General features: G+C 38.2%; 1 protein-coding gene across 5 annotated transcripts in view; it reads left to right on the top strand.

The window, feature by feature from the left end:
• Positions 1–21524, top strand: part of SH3D19 (SH3 domain containing 19) — an 81553-nt gene that overhangs the window by 42125 nt on the left and 17904 nt on the right. For 2 of the 5 annotated variants that reach the window (XM_053976199.1, XM_053976198.1), the window contains exons 3-8: positions 3509–3549; positions 4406–4448; positions 5696–5843; positions 6073–6274; positions 6877–7878; positions 18477–18584. In XM_053976199.1, coding sequence (XP_053832174.1) covers positions 3534–3549; positions 4406–4448; positions 5696–5843; positions 6073–6274; positions 6877–7878; positions 18477–18584 — 1519 coding nt within the window. In that variant the 5' untranslated portion in view covers positions 3509–3533. The remainder of the gene's footprint in view (positions 1–3508; positions 3550–4405; positions 4449–5695; positions 5844–6072; positions 6275–6876; positions 7879–18476; positions 18585–21524) is intronic. The other 3 variants (XM_053976196.1, XM_053976194.1, XM_053976197.1) reach the window with 3 other exon arrangements.

The raw sequence follows: 21524 nt of genomic DNA, 5'->3' as shown, positions 1-21524 counted from the left end.
TTTGTTATCACTCTGGAGTCACATGAGTGGTAATGTTCACTCAAGGGGAATCAAAAATCTATGTTTGGAAGGGGAATTGGGCATCACCATCTCTTTAGCTACATTCAGGCATTAAATTGGCCCAGCTGTAATGTTAGACAATCTAATATTTCCTTGAGATGCCTGGAAACACAGCCAGAAAAGGAACAAGACCTCCCCCTTGTGCAAAGAAACAGTCTGGGAAAAAACTCTCTTATTGCAGAGATGCATGAAAAATTCCAATTAGTTTGAACCTCGACATCTTTTCTTCACAACCTTTCCATACAGAAATAGTCTAATCAGATGTTGGGTGAAATCAAGGCTCTTTTTTCTGGTGTTGGCTTGAGGATTATCTGATCATTTTAGTGTTCCCTGAGGAAGGATCTCTGCAGTCATGTAACACCTTTGATATTTCAAAGACCGCAAGCATGACCTCTTCCATGGGAACATCCTGTCAGTTCTTCAAACTGCATTACTTTGTAGGTAAGGGAGGGAGTGTTTGCTCACCCTTGAGGCTTTCCTTGAGATACTATAATGAACAACCTTTATTCCTAGTCATCTATATAGTGAAACAAATAACTTCTTAGTCTAATAGTCTCCATATTTCATAGGTTTGGAAGAAATGTCTAACCTGGTTTTAGAAAGCATTGAAAGAAGGCGTGTTTTTAAATATTAGCACATGTCCTTGTTGTAGAAAGGCTTGGCCTATTTGAGGCTATCTTTCCAATCTTTAATGCAAAATTTAACTTGCTTTTAAAACACTCTGCAATGACAAAACTGTTCAGTATTTCATACAGTTTTGCTAATGGAAGCACACAAATATTGTTATGCAGTGTGTACATTGTGGAAGCACTCTGTGCCCACAGCAGAGTCTTATCTCAGAGCAGATCATTGGTAACTTTAGTTGTCTTTGTATTGCCTTAAAAGGTTGCCCAAAAGACTGTAATTTCTAGCCCAGCTGTCTTCTACAGGCTCAAACCTGCATGTCAGACTTCTGTTGCCACCAGCTTGTCTGTAGCATCAAAGTTTATGGGTTTGAGGTATAATGGTAGTTGTACTTACACAGGCATTTTGATCCCAAAGCCTAAAATACCCCTTGCACCATATGTATGTATTTCAAATACAAATGACCTATTAAGTACACTTGAAAAGTAGGACCCTGAGAAGAAACAGTAGAGGAAAAAAATTGAAACATAAGTATGCAGCACAAATAGGATACCCTTTGCCTCCACACGTTTAAAAATAATTGGAAAAAGCCCACTAAATAGTTCTTCTAAGAAATACATAGAAAAGAGGAATATATAAGTCACTGATCTGCCCTCTATTTACAGTATTACCATTAATCCTTTATGCTATACAAGGTTAAACACATTTAGATGCCTCATTGACACTGGCTAATAAAGTGCCTCATTGACGCTAACAGAAATAAATACTGACAATGGTATGAGTTGATTTGATTTTTTCCCCCCCACAAGACCAATACAGTTATAAGTTGAAAAAGTGAAGGTTTTATGCACTGAGATTTTCCTCTCCTTCCCCTTCTGAAGTTACTTTACTTGTTTACTTACATACCCCTAAGCATAAGCTTCTGAAAATGTTAGTGATTCTCACCCTGAGCATTTCTTATTGTTTAAGTTGAGAAACCAACTCTTTTCAGTTGTCAGTGTATAAAGCAGTGCTGAAATACATTTCCATTGACTCCCATGATGGAAAATAGGTTTTTTAAATCTTAAAACTGTCATAATTTGAAATCTGTATTTTTCCGATGGAAGAATTAATAGTATGCTTTTTCAAGACAATCCACAAAGGGAAAGAAGAATGGACTTAAAGGAAAGACCACAAGGCCAGAAAAATGGCTGCAGGTTGTGTTTTTTTAAGTCATGTATATACTATATTTTAACAATTCATGTCTTCTTTCATGCACTTTTTAATTTAAATTATTTTCTTAGAAATAGTGAAGGAATAAAAGCTGTGCAAGTCTGAGGACAAGGATTATTTAGAAAGTTTGTATTTTCTTTTCCCTAGCATTTGTGGACTACCTGAGAGCAGAAGATGCAGTAGCTTTCATCCCTGTTTCTACTGTGGATTTAAATCCTCTTAAGAGCTTCCAAAACAAAATATGTTCTAAAAGTGTGGTTGTAAAATAATGTGACAGCAAAAGTAGAGGAGATGTTGACAGAAGAAGGGAAGACCTTTGTCAGTGTCATTAAAAAATAAATGTTTATATTAAATGTTTATAAACATGGAAGTAACTTGATTCCATTAATGTTTGAGAGATTTTTTTTCCAGAAGAATGAGTACATTCTGAAAATATACATGATGGCTTGGGCATTAGTCTTCTTAAGGAGACATTATTATATATTTATATATCAATTAGTAAAGTTATTTTTATATAAATGTTTTAAATATGTTGTTTTCAAGAGAGTTTATTTGTTTACTTGAATTTTGGAGCTTGATGGATTACGTAGATACCTCACTAGATTTTTTTTTTTGCCTGTGTTAAGAAAAGAAAAAGGTCTTTCAGGCTTTTTTTTTAGATTTTTCCTGTTTAATAAATAGAAGCACTTTGATAAATAGAAGCACATTTAGAGTCTCACAGGAAGAAAGAGCTTGTAGAATTTATCCAGAAATTAAGAAATAGTGAAGAAAGGTGACAGGTTTATCAATTCCGTTTTACATTCCTCATTAATTAGCTCTAATTTCTCCTGCCTTTATCATTGGAATTGGGTTATAACCCAAGCAGTTGTATTTACTACATTTACCAAAAGAACACTTTCTTCCATCATCTTTGCAAAAGTAATCTTGGATTTGATTGGTTTGAGTCAGTTTGGGTTTTTTTCCCCTAATGTGTGTGTTAGATCAGTGCTATGTTGAGATCTCTAAAGAGGGAAGTGAAGGCAAGATATTTATTTACCTAGTCAAACAATTTTTATAGAACTGATTTAGATGTGAAATAATTTGAGGTATGCCTCTTTCTGGGATCAATCTGCCTGCCCTTACCTCTGTGGTAGAGGATCCCAATTTCTTTGCACCTGTATCGAGTCCTCAGTGTAAATTATTATTTTTGGAAAGGAGAAAAGGCAGACCCAAATAAACGACGATTTTAAACTGGAAAAAGCATTCAAAGAGATTTGATTTCCCTCTCTGCATTCCCAATATGTTTACATGTTGAGCCATACAGTGGGCATTTCCATGTTCAGTTATATTCTTCATGGTTAATTTAGTGCAAGGAAAACTTCTAAACAGCCACTGTTAAAATTAGCATGTGACTAGAAATACAATGTACTTTTATTTTAATTTTTTAGGAAATTAAAAAGTGAAATAAATAGTGTTGTGAATAGACATTACAGTTATCCCCTTACATCACTGGCACGTGCACTATTCTTGCATGACTAACCCATTTGATCATGGCTTCTGGCACTCTGAAGCCTTGGTTTTTTCTCCTTCACCTCCTCTTTGTCTTCTGTAACCCCTTCTTTTTTTCCTCTAGCACTCATGAATAGTGCACATCCAAAATGCCCTGTCGAAGAGGTATGTCTGACACAACACTCTGCAACTCTCCAATCAAGTATGCTTTGCTGATTTTGGCTAATGATGCTGTGATGTTGCACAATAAGATGCTACCACTTCCTTAAATTGCACTTGCTGTGCAAAATTTTTTTCCCTTGGATAATTTGTTTTTCTCTCTAAAGAAATCCAAATGAAAATGCAATGTGGCCATTGGAAAAAAAATATTTGAATGTAAATATGGCAAAACCAGAAAAATTCAGGGGTCGGGATTTGCTTATTTTATGTAACTTAAAACACATGGTTTGAAAAAAAAGTTTCTGACTCTTAATCCACAAATGATTTAAAATTTAGCAAATACATAGCTGGGAACATTTAATATTTTCTTTTTACATGCAGGAGAGTGAAATATCTTTTTAGGTTCTGTGCCTTAGTACCTTTCTCTTCTATAAAACAGAAACATTAAGTAAGATTGAAGAGTACATCTAAGAAATTATCCATCAACAGGAAAAGCCTGAGATGTTTAACACTTCTTTTAGTTTAATCCATGCTATCATTTTAATGAAAGGAAAAGAAGTTTCAACTCTTGTGTCCCCACAATGCAGAATATAGGAAGGTGTGGAAATGAAGAAGACAGGGGAAACGACCATCTCTCTTGGTGGTAACTTGGACATAGAGAGAGACTTTAAAAACTTCTCATATTTAATACAAATATTTTTTTTTAACCTTGGCCAGTCTTAAAATCTGGGATTTAGGATCAGATGCTCTATGTTGTGCATTTCATTGATAGTGGATTGGTACGGGCTCTGCTATTATCCTCATATTGCTATGACAGTATATTTTAACCTCTTCAAAACTTTTGTTTCTTTTCTTTAAATAGCTTCTCGGACCTCTAGCCATAGTGATCAACAGAGGGATAGAAGGTATGATGCTCTTATTTATATTGCAATTAGCTGTTATTGTAAAAGTTGTTAGATTGTGTCACAGTATTACTTTTACAGTATTACAGTATTACACAGTATGGCTTTCTCCTCTAGTTTATTTTTTTCCTTGTCTCTATTCTTAGTTTGTTTAGAGTAGACTTGGAAAAAAATAGAAATACTTTGATTTTTAAGCATGATAGGTTAAGAGTTTGAGGAATTCTCTCATCAACTTTTGTATGTGTCCTCAAAAGGAGAATGCAACCAACCATCAAACCTCTGCAGAACTGTTTTATTTTCCTGACATCTATGTACGGGATCACTTCACAATGAAAATAAGCACACTTTCAAGCCTCCTTTCAGTTTGTCAAAGGGTATTGAGAAAGGAGGTCACCAACCTGGATGGCTGGTGAACTGAGTCTGCCATTATTTTAGATGTGAAGGAACTGTACCCTTCTTTTTTTAAATTGTTTTTAAAATAGTTTTAGAAGTTATGCTTCTGCAGCTATATTTCTGTCAGCAGACAGAAGCTTCTGTAAGCAGATGCTTTATCTACTCACAAAAGTCCCTCTTCAAAGTGGAAGGTTTGTGAGATTCTGGATGGATCAGTGGTGCTGCAGGGACCATGGCCTGGGAGCACGGGCCATCCCTGCAGCTGAAGCTCTGAAAGAACAGGTACAGTGATAAACCAGGGGTGCTACCTGTGGGTTCTTCACTGTCATGGAAGTCTCTATAGTCCTGCGTGATGGAAGCAAATAGGCCCTGTCCCAAAGGCCTTGTGAGACTTGCTTTGCCCCACTTCAGCACCCTGGAAGGTTTCCCTTGGGGTCTGAGGATACACAAGTTTTTAGGTATCTAGCCAAGAAGCAGTTTTAACTACCCTGCTGTTTTCAGATTGTAGCTGGCTACGGGCAAACACATGATTAGTTCTCATTACCCTGTGAAGACTAAGACTTCTGCCATCTAATTGAGTTACACTTGTGTTTAAGTACTTTAAGCATTTAAATTATTTCACTGAAGCCAATAAACCTACTTTTTGGCTAAGGCATTTAATTAGGGGCTTTAAATGTAAGCCTAAGTGTTTGTTAGAAAGGTCAGGTAAGTTGCTTTGAAATAATGGAAAAACACCTTTAGGTAAATCAAAAAGCCCTATTTTTACTTCCCATTCCAGGAAGACCTTGGACTGTTACACTTTAAAAGAAGTATTTCTAAATGTTTTAGGTAATCATTCCCCTTTGCCTTCATTCCAGGCGTCCAGAAATTACAATAGTTGCTGCTGAACCCCTCCGGCCATCCTCCTGGTTTCCAGGTGCAAGTCCTGTCACTCCTCAAGGATTAGGATTCCCTTCTGCTTCATCTCATGCTCAGTGGAGGAGAAATGAGCATCTTCCAGCTGAGGTGAGCCTGAATTTACATGAGGCATTGTTTGATTTACAAAGGTAAAAAGCTCATTAGGTTAGACAGGAACAGTTTTTGCTTGCTCAGACTTTCATCACATTGAATGGAAGACTATGCCAGTGTTCTTTTCCTCTGTATATGTTAATTTAGGATTTTTTAATTCATATGCCAATTTTTTTTTAAGTATTCTATCTGGATGTACCTTAATATTTATCTCTCTATTTTGTAGCTTCCGCCATCATATGAGCAAGTGATAAAAGAAATCAATCAAGTGCAAGTAAATACAACAAATAACAATAATGCTGCTGCTCCTAGACATACCACTACTTCTGCAACACAAACTGACTTTCCAGAGGAACTAATCAATCATTTGCCAGGAAGTAATGTAAAAACTAGTGTGCCTACACACTGGGAATCTGCAGGCTGTCGAGGTGAGGCTGTTTTGGATTTCTCTGTGATGAAAACCTTACTCTGTCTTCTGAAGATGCACTTTATTGTTGGTCTGTGCAGCATTTAATATGAGTAACAGTTAAATTTCTGTGAATTATTACTACTGTAAATTTCTGTAAAAATCCTTTCTTCTGCAAAGCTACTATTGCATTCAGAGTATCATTAAATCTTGAAAGTTTTGTTCAATTCAGCCAAAATGCCAGTCAGAACTTTGGGGCCATAGAAGCTCAGATATCAAAATAGCAGCACTTCATACATTTAGACTGAAAAGTGTGCTAACCAAGTTGGGGAAGCTACTGTGCTCTTCTTTGGTCTGGATTTTGTTTGCATGCCTCTTAATACTGCAGGTTAGCAGGAGCTTTCTAACTCAGCTTGTAGATACCATGTATTTCAGCAATCTTCAGCTTATTCCTAAAGTTTGTATATTTTTCCATTCATCTTTTTAGGAACAGAACTGTATTTTTACAAGCACTAGTAGAGTTCTCAATGAAAGCCATCATGTTTACCATCCTGATAGCAGTCAAAAAATAACACAAGTTAAATTTTCTGGAACAGAGAAGTAAAACCTTTTCTTTTCTGTTAGCAGGGCAGAGTCCTCTTAAACCTCCTAGGCCTCCTGCAACTCTTCTGAGTAAGTCTCCTGCAGAAAATGAGAATCCTTTAATAGTCTTTGAAAATCCTGAAGCTCAGAGGTGCCAAGAAAATCCCAATGCTGTGATATGTCCTGTGCCAAAGCCAAGATCAAGAAGCAATCTCAGACCTGTGGTCAAAAGTACTGAAAGTAAGATAGACAGTGGAGAAGAAGTGAACCAGCCTAATGCAAACCAGCAGCAACCTCCAATTCAGCAGTCACCTCTTCTAGATGAAGACAGCTTACTAGACAATCACTTGGTGATGGACAGCATGAGTACAGAAAGGAGCCAAAATAGTATTGTTTCAAGGATCAAAGTTTTTGAATCCCAAGGCACTAATGATATCTCAGGATTATCAAAAAAGCCAGAAATTGCCCCTCGTTCATTTGTTCCAAGATCTGTTACTACAAAGAAGCCAGTGATTGCTCCAAAGCCAGGGGTAGGCAGAGTTTCAGAAGAGTGGGATGCATGGACTGAAAGCAAATCAACACCTTCCAAGGAATTGCAGCCTCAGTCTGAAATAGCTGGGAGCAGTGTTGTAAGCAAACCTGAACTGCCAAAGAAGCCAAAACCTAGCCTTGTTAAAAGTAGCAGTAGTGATTTTCTTGATGCAAGGAGTGGATCAGTTGCAGAAAACAGCGATGGACAAAAGAGATTTCCTGTTCCTGCTCCAAGGCCTCTTGTTCCTAAAAAGTCTTGTTACTCAGAAAATCCTGGCCTTTCTTTAGCCTCACTAAAACCAGTTGCTGCTCCTCCACGGCCTTCTGTATCTGCCCAAGACAAGATTTTAAAGTCTCTGGGGGAATTGTCCCCTGCAGCCAACTCCACAGCACCTGCTTTGCAAAATAAACTAGATGTGGAAGGAGATCTGATTAGTTTTGATGATGATGTTTTGCCCCTAAATCCAGCCTGTGTAGTTAAAGATAGCATCGGTTCTGAAGCAGCAGCAGCAGGTAAGGAGAAACTTTTTTTTAGCTGTTACTATGGTTATTCTTTGCAGCTGTATCCTGTGTGAGTTACACATAAACCCCAACAAGACAGGTAGATGTGTGTAAGAAACTTTTGGTTTTCTATTATGCCAAGATCACTATGAAATTGCATGGACTTTAAGACTTTGGAGGTTTCAAGATTATATAAATCTCAGAGCTTGTCTGCTGGATATATTATGTGATTACTAAATAATGATAAAAGACTTGATCTTATATGTTAGATGTCACCTCCAGAATGTGTAACAGTTCTCTCTGGGGAACTTGGGACAGCGTATCTCTCACCATCTAATGTGACTAATTTATGTGAGTGCCTCAAGTTCTGTAGTGGAAACCTAGTCATCTGAAGAAGGAGTAGTGTTTGTGGCATATAGGAACACTCATGATCAAATATACTGGGGTGGTCTGTCCATCTCACCAATGCCTACTTATTTTCTCTGTCCTATCTTTCTGTCTTGTCTTGTCATGTGACAGCGTTGTTGTAACACAGTTTCAGCCTCAGGGTTTTTTTAATAAATGAAAGTAATTATTTAATGTGGACTGATCAATTACTAGAACTACATTCCTTTCATAAACCTTGTTTGATACTGTTAGACACTTGGTGTCAACTTTTTTTAGTGCTGTTTTTAGGTAGTTTAAGATGCAAGTGGGTGTTGGGCTGTCATTACATTTTATAGCAATAGGTTTTGCTCTCTTAATATTCAATATGTCTGGTTTGGTTCACCAGCCCCATTGCAATCCAGGTTGAGTTCTGTTTTAAAGCAGAAGGTGTGTCATACAAAATGCTCGTTTAAGGAAGTGACTGTGACTTTCAATGTTTTTTTTTGTTAGCCTCATCTATTAGGTTTGTGTGGGCAGAGTTTGATATTGGTGGGGACTACAGGGTGGCTTTTCTGACAAGCTGCCTGAAGCTTCCCCCATGTCTGACAGGGTGACAGAGATGTGTAATGAACTGACCACAGCCCCTGTTTTCATCCCCCTGTGCTGCTTCAGGGAGGAGGTGAGAAAATTGCAAGTGGAGCTGAGACTGGAAAGAAGGGAGGGGTAGGAGTAGGTGTTGTTAAGATTTGGATTTATTTGTCATTACCCTTCTCTGATTTGACTGGTAATAAAGTCAAGTAATGTTTCCCCAAGTCAAATCTGTTTTGCCATGATGGCAGCTGGTGAGTGATCTCTCCCTGCTCTTATCTTGACCCAAGAGCATTTTGTTACATTTTCTCTCCCTGTTCCTTGGAGGAGTGGAGTGATAGAGTAGCTCTGGGGGGCACCTGACATCCAGCCAGGGTTAACCCACCACACATCATTTTTCATCTTAACTTTCACAAAAGAGAGGTGTAGATGCTGTTCAGTTGTCACGGTAAATCAATATTAATTATTGTTAGCAAATGTAATTTCTTCACAGTTCGTGAATTATATGTCAGATGAGGTTCCAATTTGTTGTTTCTCCTCTGTAGTCATAAAAGCCCCAAGGCAGATGTAGAAAGTTGCCTTAAAGTTTTAAATTGTTAAGATTGGTATGTACAGACATACAGTTCTCAGGAGAGCTTATGTAAGCAATGAAAATAAGGCAACAAAAGATCCTGCAGGAGAGATGATTATTTCAATGTGGATACAAGTCCATTCTTTCTTGGGCTGACAGATTCCAGGAACATGGCAAAAATGTCACCAAAACTGAAAGGAGGCAGCAGTACAGGGTGACTGGAGAGGTGTTTCTTGCTTACGTCAAGGAAATGTATGGCTGATGGTGTCTAGGTGGGAACAGAGGCATGATCATTGTGTCTGGAGACTGGAATCATGGAGTAGACACTGTAAATGTGGATGGTTTTAGAGGAAAATATATTTAGGGTAAAACTTTTGTAGTTTCAGTCATTTTATTTTGATTAATAGAGGTAGCAAATAGAAGGAAAACGTACCTGTTCTAAGTAGTAGGCAAGAAAAGAGAATATTTACATTTTGAAAATGCATAAAAAGGAAAATAATGTTTTAGCTATGTTCACTAAAAGACAGACTTGCCCACAACCTAGAAAAAATAAAAAACATTAATTCTTCCATTAAATCAGAGGTTGAGTGATCACAGAGGAAAATCACCTGAGAAAAACAGCTTTCATGATGAAGTGATATGAGTGTTGTTTTACTTTTTCTGGTCAGTGCCCTAGGTGTTATTCTTCATTTAATTAAGAAGAAAATGCTTTCCATCCTCGTGGTTAACAGAGGAATTATTCATAGAATAGTTTCCTGACTTCTTAAGTCACCTGCCCATGATTTTATTAATTCAATAAAATGTCATCTGCATTACAATCCCTTCTTGTCTACTAAAGAGAAAAAGGTATGGCAGCATTACCACTTTATTGCACCGCAAAATTAGGACTAATTCCAGATTTTTGCTGGCATTTCTGAGCTCAAGATCATATCCTGTACCCTTGGTAAGTAATACTCTGCAGTGTCCTGACAGAGCATCCACAAGAACACTGGCTCTCTGAAAATGAGGCAACACAGAGCACTAACACTAGCTATTTCTCACGTTCCCATAGGAACGGCTTAGGGATTTGCAAGATGAATCCATGGTAAAATGTTTTGTGAAGGCAGGAAGAGAAGCTCTAATCTTGCTCCCAGTTCCCCAGACCTTTGCATTTCTTAGATATTTGTCATTGTCATTACTTAGCAAAATGACAGTGCTCTGCTTGTTGTTATGGCAACCCTAGGAAAGGAAGAAGATTTTATGCAGTGGCATTGGAAGCCAAGCACCAACATCTTGTTTGTCAGAGAGCAGCGTTACATTGCATATCGCAGTGTTAGCAGAGCTTCATTTTGTCTGGAGCAGCACAGCTGTGTTAGGCCAATGTAAACAGAACTGCAGGGATCAACCCCTGTTGCTGCTGGCTCCTGCTGTGAAAGGAGGAAGGGGAGGTGTTCAGTGGATGATGAGGAGGGCACAGAAGGCAGAAGTTGAAGTGAGCATATGAATGAAAAGGTGAAACAGGCAAAACAAAGTTCAGAGTCTCCACAGCAGTTTAGTTGACTGATGTAAGGCATCAGCTTCCTCTAACAGAAGGCTACCACCTCCACAGTAAGTGAAAGATATTTCAATACTGTGTATGTGCTAAGATCAACACTGTTGGCAACAAACCACTTTAGTTTCACCTGTCTAAATGTCAGTGTTTAACTAGTAGTTCAACTACCAAAACTAGCTGAATGATTCAAGTTTACCTCAAGCAATCCTGTGAGTTTTATCAGTGTTTGACAGCATCTGCAGCAGCTCAGCTGTTAGTTGAGTGAATTTATCCAAACATCAATAATTTTATCCTTGTCCAACCTGTATGAAGAGGGGAATCATTCTGGTGCAAATAGAGACTCTGGATACTGAGATTTCTTTTAAAGCTTTCAGCATCCACTCAGAGAGTTAAAGTCTGTGGGAGCTTTGGAAGCTTCAAAATCCAGAGGAGAATTGTGACAGAGTCTTGCAGCCAACTCATGATGTTGGCCCAAGGGAAGTGCTAGGAGGGAGAAGTCAGGAATGACAAATCTGTAGAACTGCTTTGTCATCAGCCGAAACAGTTGTAAGTGCCATACTTGTGGACTCAAAGGCTAATGTTCAAAGCCATTTGTGTCCTAATGAAATTACTTCTATTTAAGTCAGTCATTTAGAACGTGAAGGCATCTGTTTGGGACACTACGCCTTTTGGTTCTAATGCTTTGATGACATTTGTGGTATTTTTGGATCATCTGGGTTACTTCTGCATTTCTTTTATGGCTGATAACAGGAACTTGTGCAGTTCCTGGTGGTTAAAAGTTTTGGTAATCTATCAGGTGGGCTCAATTCTCACTTATCCATTTTTACAAAGGCTTGAAAATTAAATCCTAGTGCAAGTTTAACTGTGTAAATTTCACAGCTTCAGAAGACTATGATTTTACCTGTAACTTGTATTAGTTGCTAGGTCAAAGCATGTAGTGTGCCTGCTTGCTAAAAGTTATGAGAATATATGTTTTGGACAAAGAAGATCAGGTTATGGTGCCTTTACAGCACCCATTTAAATTAAAACTCAGAGGTGATATTGCTTGGAGGCGGTATATTGCTGCAATGTTTTTATTCCTTTTCACATGTGGGGAGCTCTTCTCTCCTCTTCCTTCTCTCTAGAACAGCATATAATTCACTGATTGCTCTGTGCCTGACATAGCAGAATTCAATTTAAACCAGATGCTTTGAAAAGTAGTTCAGAGAGTGCCTTACCTTGCCAGCAGGAGACAGCTCTCATTTTGATATCTTCATTACGTTCAGGTCCAACAGTAGTGAGACTACTGCATTTCTTAATTGTCTTATCTGTCTAACTACTTTATCGTAATGTAAAGGTTAATTTCTGTCTCTGCTGAGAAAAAATATCCAACTAAAGCAATGCTGCTATTCATTTATATGTATTGTTGCTTCTTGTGGCATGAATGGTGGCATTTGTGTGACATTATAGACAATTCAGAAAAACTGCTGCTTGAGTAACTCCAGATTTGTCTGCTATGAAGATATTGCCCAGCTGCTTGATTTTAATTGTTTCCTCAGGATGGAAAAGAAAAAAAAAAAGGAAATACTTCTAACTGGTCTATTAGTCCAGACATATCATCAAAATAATGCAATGTTTCTAAGGTTCAGCAGTGTTTCTGATGACTCTTATTGTGGTTATTTTTACAACACCTGTCTCCCTTTTTACTTACTGACAAATTATCACCCCAGAAAAGAATGAGCTGTCTCATCCATTTTAATCTGCTCTTTGGCATAAAACCCTGTAAAAACAGTTTTACCTGAGGACATGCTGCTGTTGGAGACTGGGGGCTGTGCTGTGTCCTGTAGGTTGTGCTGCAAGGTTGATAGTCTCCAGGAAAAGTGATAACAAGCATCCATTAACTCTTCAGTCACTACAGGTGCTTGCTTAGTGGATATAAATTGGAGCCTTCAAGGACCTTGAAAGTTGGCACAGGAGAAGGCTCAGGAAACAAATAAGGTTTTTAAATCATAGCTACATAATAGATGAGTAGCTCTTTAGGTTGTCAAATGCAAATTAATTTGGTTTGAGTTCCATGTCTATAGATGCTGTGAACACACAAGTAATAATGTTCTTAATAAGATCTGTCTTCTCTGATAATTAAATCTGTTTATTTTACAATATTTAAAATGCAGATATCCTTTCTTCACAAAGTTTGTCAAAGAACAACAGAATGCTTATTTAAAAGAAAATGTTTATTAAAAAAACCCTTTTTTTCCTGAAAGCATGTGAGATTCTTGCAAGAGAGTAGGTTAGGTATTTTAAACAACATTATAAATTACCTTGTCCTTCACATTTTCAATTTAAAAAAAAAGATTTTGTATGTCCAACTGCTTTCCATTACCTGCTTTGGAAAGCCTGTTTTGGGGCACTTAAATCATTCATTCACCTGGCAAGAATGGACAAGGCTGTGTTTCTCAATCTTCAGGGCAATTTGGGTGTATATTTTCTTGGTCACCCACTGTATGTCCAAATACCCTCCGGTGTCTAATTTTTGAAGTCAAACTAGGTTACACAACCAATTTCTAGCAACATGCCCTCACAGCTGACCTGTTCTGGGCAGGAGGTTTGATCAGAGACCTCCTGAAAGCTCTTGCAATCTGAACTATCCTAGTCTTACTTCAACTAGCAAACTAGACCCGTGATAGAGGAGGAACCTCCAAACTCTCCCATAATAGCTCATCATGGTATGCACAGTATTTTTGTGCCAAAGGCAGTGTAATTTCCAACACCTTTACTAGTACAGGTGAACAATGTACAAATGGTTATGCTTTTAAATACACACAGGTGCAAAGGGTGGGCATTCCCTTCCCCCACTTCCAGAGAGAAAATGCTCACAGAAGGTTCATCTATATCTCTCTATATGTACAAGTAGTATGTGTGTCATTTTCTACCCCATGAATGCTTTTATTGCCATTAAGTGTTACAAAAGTCCAAGAAGTTTTGCTATTCTAGTAGTGGATTTTATTTTATCTGCTCTCCAGCTTTCTGACTACATGGATGGGATTTCATTGCTCAGTTAGGGACAGCTTGCATTTTCAGCAGGTACATTTAAGTCAAATCTTCAGTGGCATCTCTTGGCAAATTTTGTCTATACTTTACAGAGAATACAAAACTCTATATAGTTCTTCGTCTTTGTGCACTTTTGTCACACTGATGGCTAGGCTCTTTCTGCAAAGCAAATTTGCTTGCCTCTCCTCCAGTTTTAAGTCTGAAGCAGTACTAAGTCTCCTCCCAAATGCATGCATCCCATTGTCTCTTTTTTTTTTTTTTTTTTTTTTTTAAATTTTCCAGTCTCTTAAAAGTTACAGTTATTGCCAGATTGTGACAATGTTCTGTGCAGAGGGAGCTGCAAATTGCATATTTTGTGAAAGGTGGTATAGTCCATATTATTCTCTCTGTGTCAGAAATCCATTTCTGAAAACAGTGAACTGTTAATTTTCTTGATGAAAAATACTGTGGAAAGCAGCTTGGTAAAATCACTGATGCTGGAATTTAAATTCCATACCTGTCTAATACATCTCTTTATTGTTGTAAATAGGTTGAGATTTATAATGTCTGACTTTTGATCCAATCCAACTTTTGATTGTGGCATTTCACAGTGTTTTTTGAGCATGAGCCCCATCTTTTGAGGTGTTACCTGTCAGGTTTCCATTGACTCTCTGCCTATATTACTAGGAGGGGCCTGTTGTTGAGAATCTTCCCCCACGTATGGGCTGATTGTGCTTCTATAAACACCAGAGTGCTTTCACGGGGCTGGGTTTTAATAAAACCATTTGTTGATGAAATCTGTTCCTGTTCTCTGTTCCTGGAAGACTCTGGTGACAATACTGTTCTGTGTGAAGGGAATGTGGGGGTTTTGTCTTTAGCAGCTGATTAAGGTTTTTAAATTAAACCTGGAAAATAGACACAGTTGCATACTTCTGTAGTGACAAGTGTAATATCAGCATCCACACCTTTGTACTCCATTGTTCTCATGTGTATTGAGTGCTTCTTGCAGGACTGAGCATCTTCACAACAGATAGTACCATGTGGGCTTTTAGCCTTCCACCTACTATTTGTTTGGAGATTCCCCTTACTGATGCTTAGGTATCTATTACCATCTTACTACCTCTTACTTAAAGACTGCTGGTAAATATTTCAGGAAGATGCCCATCTGTCCTTCTTGCATGGGCAAAACCTACTGCTTCTTCTGTAACCTCATTTTTAATTTTAAACAAGGGTGGTGTATGTCAGTGTGGGGTGGGGGGTAAAAGGTTGTTTCTCCAAAACTGTTTAAAGAAAGGAGATTATGTATAGTTTATTTGAAGACACAGCTTGCATTTGTCTTTCCTGACAACAAGCATGGTAATATATGTTCTCACATAACCCTTGAAACAGAAGCTCTAGAAAAATGAGACTAAGTAAGCCACAGATTTTAAGCATCGTTGCAAAACTTTAATAAAAAAATCAATAGAAGTCTGTTGATATGTCTTATGAAAAATTATTTGCAGATTAATTTCCTTGAGCTGAGAAGCTTTAAATGAGTACATTAACAATTCTGTTTTCACACCTCCATGAATTATGCTCAAATTATGCCCAATTGTTGTTAAACAACATAAAAAATTGATATGTTGTCAGTCCCATTGCACAAAGCAGCACAGTTATTTTCTCAGCCAATTTCTGCTGCAAGCCCAGCACTGGAGAATGGAATAACACAAACAAGGTAATGAGTTTTAAACTAATTATGAGGTGACAACAGTATAATTGAACATAAGATAATGAGTGGAAAACTAATGTTCATCAAATGGTTTTCTCAGCCTTAGAAATTGCTTTTCTGAGACTTAAAAATTGTCAGATGTATTGATGTAGAGACCTCTGCCAACTGCTGAATGGTCAAGAAAACTTTCTATGCATAGCAGTGATTAACAGCTGACAAACAGCAATTTTTTACAATTTTAAATCTTCTTCAAATTTACAAGACTACAGAACTGTGATTGTTTGGGATATTTAGAGCATTTCCACTAGGTCTCTCAGTGTCTATATTTTCATAAGATGGAGGCTTTGGAAAATTGTTTCCTCATTTTTCGTGCAGAACTTCCTTCACCTTTGCAGAACCTTACCCTGAGAGATGCTCTGCATGCCAGAGTGTTCCTTATGGTCATGCTGTGTCAAGGAGCCCATGACTTAGTCCTGCTCACCTTTCCTCTGCTCATCCTGTGTCTCCAGCTTCCCTATAGGCAAATGCAGCTCTGAGGCCTTGCTGCCTCACCAGGGTCACTCCTCAAGTCTGATGTAGTTGCCAGATAACTAAAAGAGAGAACATAGCCCAGTTTCAGGGTTTTCTTTTTTTTTCAGCTGCACTTAAAGTCACTCTAAACACCAGCAAAAAAGTTAGGGTTTGATAAATCTTCAGGGTTTTTTAATGCAATTGAAGTGTTAGCAGTGTAGCTAGCAGATGGAGGTATAAAAGAGTAAAATAATATTAGAAGCTTTCTCCAATGATGGGATTTTGATTCTAGTAATGACTGTACTTCCAGAATGCTTCTACCCCACTAGTGTAGAAGTGTTTTCAAGTCCTCTACAAAAACTCTTGCTGCAATGCAGCTTTCACTGGAGAGACCTAAACCCTCTACCCTCATGTGCTAATCCATTACTTAAACAAAATATTATTTCACCCGTACATTCTAAAGCATTGTGGGTTGCCTGTACCTAATTTCCAGATGCAGTAGAAATCTTTGGGCACAATGTGATGGAGCCATCTTTTGTCTAGATGGTAACAGAGGTTTTTTAACTGTAGCCTGTATACCTTTATCTGTAGACAAATTGCTGACCTGCCATGATCCTTTGTACCTGAAGTGTACACTCCCTGCTGTTGTACAAGCAGCCTAACGGAATTGATTTGCTTGATTCCTGATTAAAATGTGATCTGAAGGTAGCCAGGTGGGTTTCTGGGGAACCTGTAGGCAGGTTGGCTTTAAGAGGGGCCATGGCATAAATCCACACAGCACACCCGTACAGGATGGATCTGCCTGTGAAGAAAGCCTTAAGCAAGGGCTGGTGGGAGGTGGACATCTGAGCAGGGTGAGCCATGCATGGGCCCTCTGGCATGTTGTCCCTGCTGTTGTGACAGCTGCACGCTGGCAGCAGGAGCTGAGGGCACTGCCAGAGGGGGCTGATGGCAGATGCACTGGTAAGGGGGAGCTGTGGCCGCTGAGTCATGCGCATGTGGGAGGGCATGAGGTTGTTCATAAATAAATACTGCATTTCTGGACTTTCTAAAATCTTACGTGAATTGCCAGGCACAGATCGTGAATTGCTTGGATTGGATTGTTCAAAATCATCCGTAGGAAATCATTACTTCATGGGACATAACATTTTTTTCTAAGTGTTGAAAATAAAATTTTATCAAACACAGATTTTTCCAGCTTTGTCAGGAAGTGTGGCAGTAGTGTTGGGAAAGGGTATGCTTTTATTAAAGTAATGAGGAATTCAAAGAGATGCCCTGCGTATTTCTTCTCTTGGACTATGACACTCCATAAATAACATCTCATTGAGCTACACATCTGAAAAGGCCAGCAGAGGAGATCAGACTCGGTTGTTGTGGCTATGAATATGTGTCAGATTTATCACCCAGAGTCCTTCTCCAGTTTCTACTGTACACTTTTATGATACTGTTAAGCATTGCCATTTTACTGCAGAATTTGATAATGTCAGACAAAGAAGTAGCAGTTGTTAAGAAGAAAGAAGTATTGCTCTTTGACATGAAAGTGGACTTGAGAAAGAACACATTAATTTGGTCTTTATTTATGTGCTAGTATTTTTACAGCTGCCTTCTACATGCGCCTATATTCCCATGCCTGTTAATAAGAGACCAGTGTTTAAGGTAATGAAGCATGGGAAACATTGCTCCTGTCTTACCAATGGAATGCTTGGGCAGGCTTGTAGAGGAATGAGTGATATAGGCAGGAGCAGAGCTCAGGCACAACTCCCAGACCTTGGTGTGAACCAGTTCCCTCCATGTCACTAGGTTTATAACCAATAAAATTATGCAGAATCTTTAAAAGAATTAGTTGTTCTACAGCAAGGATATTTTGTACTCAGTAGTATTTAATTTTTTGTGTGTTTCTGTAGGTATTTTATCTGCTGCAGTGCTGATTGTTTAGCTTTGACAAGATTGTATTGATTAAAACTTTTCAGTGAATGTGTTCATAGAATGTCAGTGCATTAGATCAAGTGCTTTGTACCTTTTCCTAAAGCCATTCTGATTTCAGGTCCCTATTACCAAGCAATGCAGTTCCTCTTGTTCAGTGGCTCATATAATCCCAGAAGGTATCTGGAGCATATTTATGTTAAGTAAACTATGAAAGCAGGTGTACAAAGAAGACCTGTTACTTACAAAGAGCTGGGTATGGTTGTTGCATCAGCCTGATCTATCATTTTTATTACTGTATTGGGTGAGAAATATAAATATCCTTAATAATGGAAGCAGTATTTGGTAAGATTTGTGTTCAGCAAATAAGTATTAAAAATGTTGGGTTTTCTTCCTCCTTCTAGATCCGTTTCAGTTCCTTACCAAAAATGAACCTGCCAAGGAACAGACAGCTCAACCAGCTTTAGCTCGGAAACCCACTGTAATCCGAATCCCAGCTAAACCCGGGAAGTGTAAGTTCTTCTCCCAAATGTCTGAGAAATGTGTTAGAAAACCATTTCAATTGGGGCTTAACTGATTTGCTGTTTAGTAGCTAATAATCAGCTGCCAAAGGTATGGTTTGACAAATCAGAGGAGCCCAGCCTAAGAGCTGTGGTGGGAGGGAGAGGTAGATGAGTGTCATGTTCCAATCTCCCTGCTGCCCAGCTGCCTCACTGGGCTCCCTCCCTTGAGTTTGATGTCTCTCAAACCTGATGGAGCCAATATATATCAGAGGTGAAACTGTATGTAACGGGCAGATCTAAAGGCTGGAAAGGAAAACTTGGAGGAGACCCTTGCAGCAGCAGCAAGCTTGTTTTGTCTGCTAAACCATATTCTGGAGCTGAACCTTTGGCCATCCTGACTTTGGTGCTGACCTTAGCTGAGGTTTAGTGCTGCTCCCAAGCTTCCTTATCCAAAGAAAAACATTGCTGCATTAAACTTTCCTTCAAATACAACTTGGTTGGGATATTTTGCATAGTTTTCATCGTTTAAATCAAGAAGTTCCCTTGATCCTTGCTAGTTTTGAAATCTGTGGCCGTTTAAGCAAGAATGTTTAGGTAGCAGTTTGAGGGAATAAAAAAGGCATGTGGGAACTGGGATGCAAAACCCTTATGTGTTCAGTTTTATGTCAGGGTTTTGACTATAGTTTTCTGAGTTACTGTGTTCCTAAAGCCTGCCACCTCTAATCCTTTACAGCTTTACAAATGACACTGACAGCGTCTCAAAGTGGAAATTTATCAATGAGCCACAAGCTCTTTGTGTTGGTCTCTGTATGCTGAAGTACATACTTGCAGAATTCTGTTTGGCTTTATCTTTGATCCTCAGAGCTTAGGGGAAAATGTCAAAAGATAGCTCTTTAAACTCATGTTTCAAAATCATGTTTTGCCACATTTAGTAGGTGTATAGTCAACTTGTAGTAACTGTATGGTCAGGTGGTATTTCTCCTAGGAGTTTCACTCATTTCCCATCCCCCCCATCACCAACCCACTGTTAAAATACTTGGTTTTCTTTTCCCCTGCATATGTGAGAAATGCAGTGGAAATTATTAAAAATGCAGAGAAGACTGAAGATAAAGCAGAAGTCTTTCTGTTAATACAGATGAAATTAGTTTTCTGATTAAAAGGTTTTTTTCAATTGGAAGAATATGTTTATGGACTACTATAAAGAAACTATGACATTATTCTTCTCTATAAAGGAAATTTTAATTACAATTAAAAAATAAAATTAAACAAAAAGCCAACCAACTACCTGACTTTTTTTTTTCTTTTCCCTTTTTTTTTTTTTTTTTATGAGATGGATTCCCTTTTGAACTTGTAGGTTACTGGGCTCTTGCTGCTCTCTAGTGGTAATTGCAATTTCCACAAAGGACTGCCGGTCCTGTACTTGGCTACAAACAGCAGGAGGTTGTGATGGACTGCCTGCCTTATGGGAAGCAGTGGTTGGAAGATTAATGGGATTGGGAGGAACAGAAGCATATTCCAAGATATCAGAGTAGCCTTTTGTCATATAGGAGCTGCTGCAGAAATGTAACCTGTTAAAAGAGGAGAACAGTACAACTGGGCCAAAGTATAAATGGATATAGTAGGATTTACATTGTAAAGGGGCTACATCATCTCAGTACAGGGGAGTCTTTTGCCCTCTTGTTTATTGAGGAGATAAATTCTGTGAGGAACCAGGAAAGACTGAAAAGCCCCAATAAACAAACAAAACAAATTAATACCAATTTTTAACCCCCCCCCAAAAACAGCCCATCCAGCACTACCAAAAAAGGGACAGAACTGCTTAAGAATTTGAGCTCCAGTGAAGTTTTCAATTAGGACTAGCATTTTTGTTGAGATGTGGTTACAAAGAAAGCATTAAAATTCCACTTCAGTTATTACACTTAGAAATCACTGAAAATAACACCTGACTTCGAGTTCTTGGGGATTTTTTTTTTTGTTCCTCTAGTTCCTTTAATTCTGACTTTAAAAAGAGTAAGGGAGAGGAAATTAGGCCATCTGTGTTTATAGCAAGATTTGAATTGGTAAATAAATATTTTATGCTTTTTTATCAGTAAGACACGATTTAAAACAATTTCTTTTGGAATTACTGCCAGATATTGGTTTTATGTTTCATCCATTGCAGTACCTTAGAAAAGTGATGAACTTTTTTTCCCCATGCCTGGTCACTGCCAACACAGTAACTGTGAGCTTCTCCTAAGAATTGAACTGATCAATTTTTAAACATCACAGCAGTGTTTTACATAATAGTAATGCCACAAAGATGTTGAAAATAAACAACACTGCTCCTTTCTATGTGTTGTTTATTTGTTGAGAGTAATTTTCATGAAATGAGCAACTGTTTCAGTCTATTAATGTCCAGGCTGTCGACACATATTTTTATGTAACTCCAAGTTCAGCTGGAAGTCAGAGGAGCTTAAGTGTGTGTAGTTCTTTGTAAGAAATTAATTTTCTTGATATACAAACAGATGGTAAAATAGATGACATGGTTCCAATATATAAAGACAAAATGGTAAACATGCTGGTAAAACCTGTCCAAGTGCTTCCCAGGTTTCAACGGTGGAGACATTGAAAGCAAATGTCATATATTTAGAAGGGTTTTCTGTTCTTTATTGAGCATGAGGACATCATCACTCTTCCCTAGTAAGATCTGTAATGTTTCCTCTTCTGTGTCCTAAACTTGTTTTTCTCCTTAAAGACTACCTGGGAACTTCCATCTCTGTTTTATGTCATCCTGAATTTGTAGCAGGCAATAATTTATTTTCTTGCCTTTACCTTTCTGGAGATTCTTCCATCAAAGTCTCCTGATCTTTCAGGGTTGCTTGAAATAACCCTCAGCTGTTTTCCAGCCTGAAGGATATTCCAGGAGCTGACAGCTGAAGAAAAAAGTGAGCCAGTTTAGAAATGTGGTGA

This window comes from Vidua macroura, chromosome 4, assembly GCF_024509145.1.
Source record: "Vidua macroura isolate BioBank_ID:100142 chromosome 4, ASM2450914v1, whole genome shotgun sequence".
Lineage (NCBI taxonomy): Eukaryota > Metazoa > Chordata > Aves > Passeriformes > Viduidae > Vidua > Vidua macroura.
This window is presented reverse-complemented; position numbering and strand designations above follow the sequence as displayed.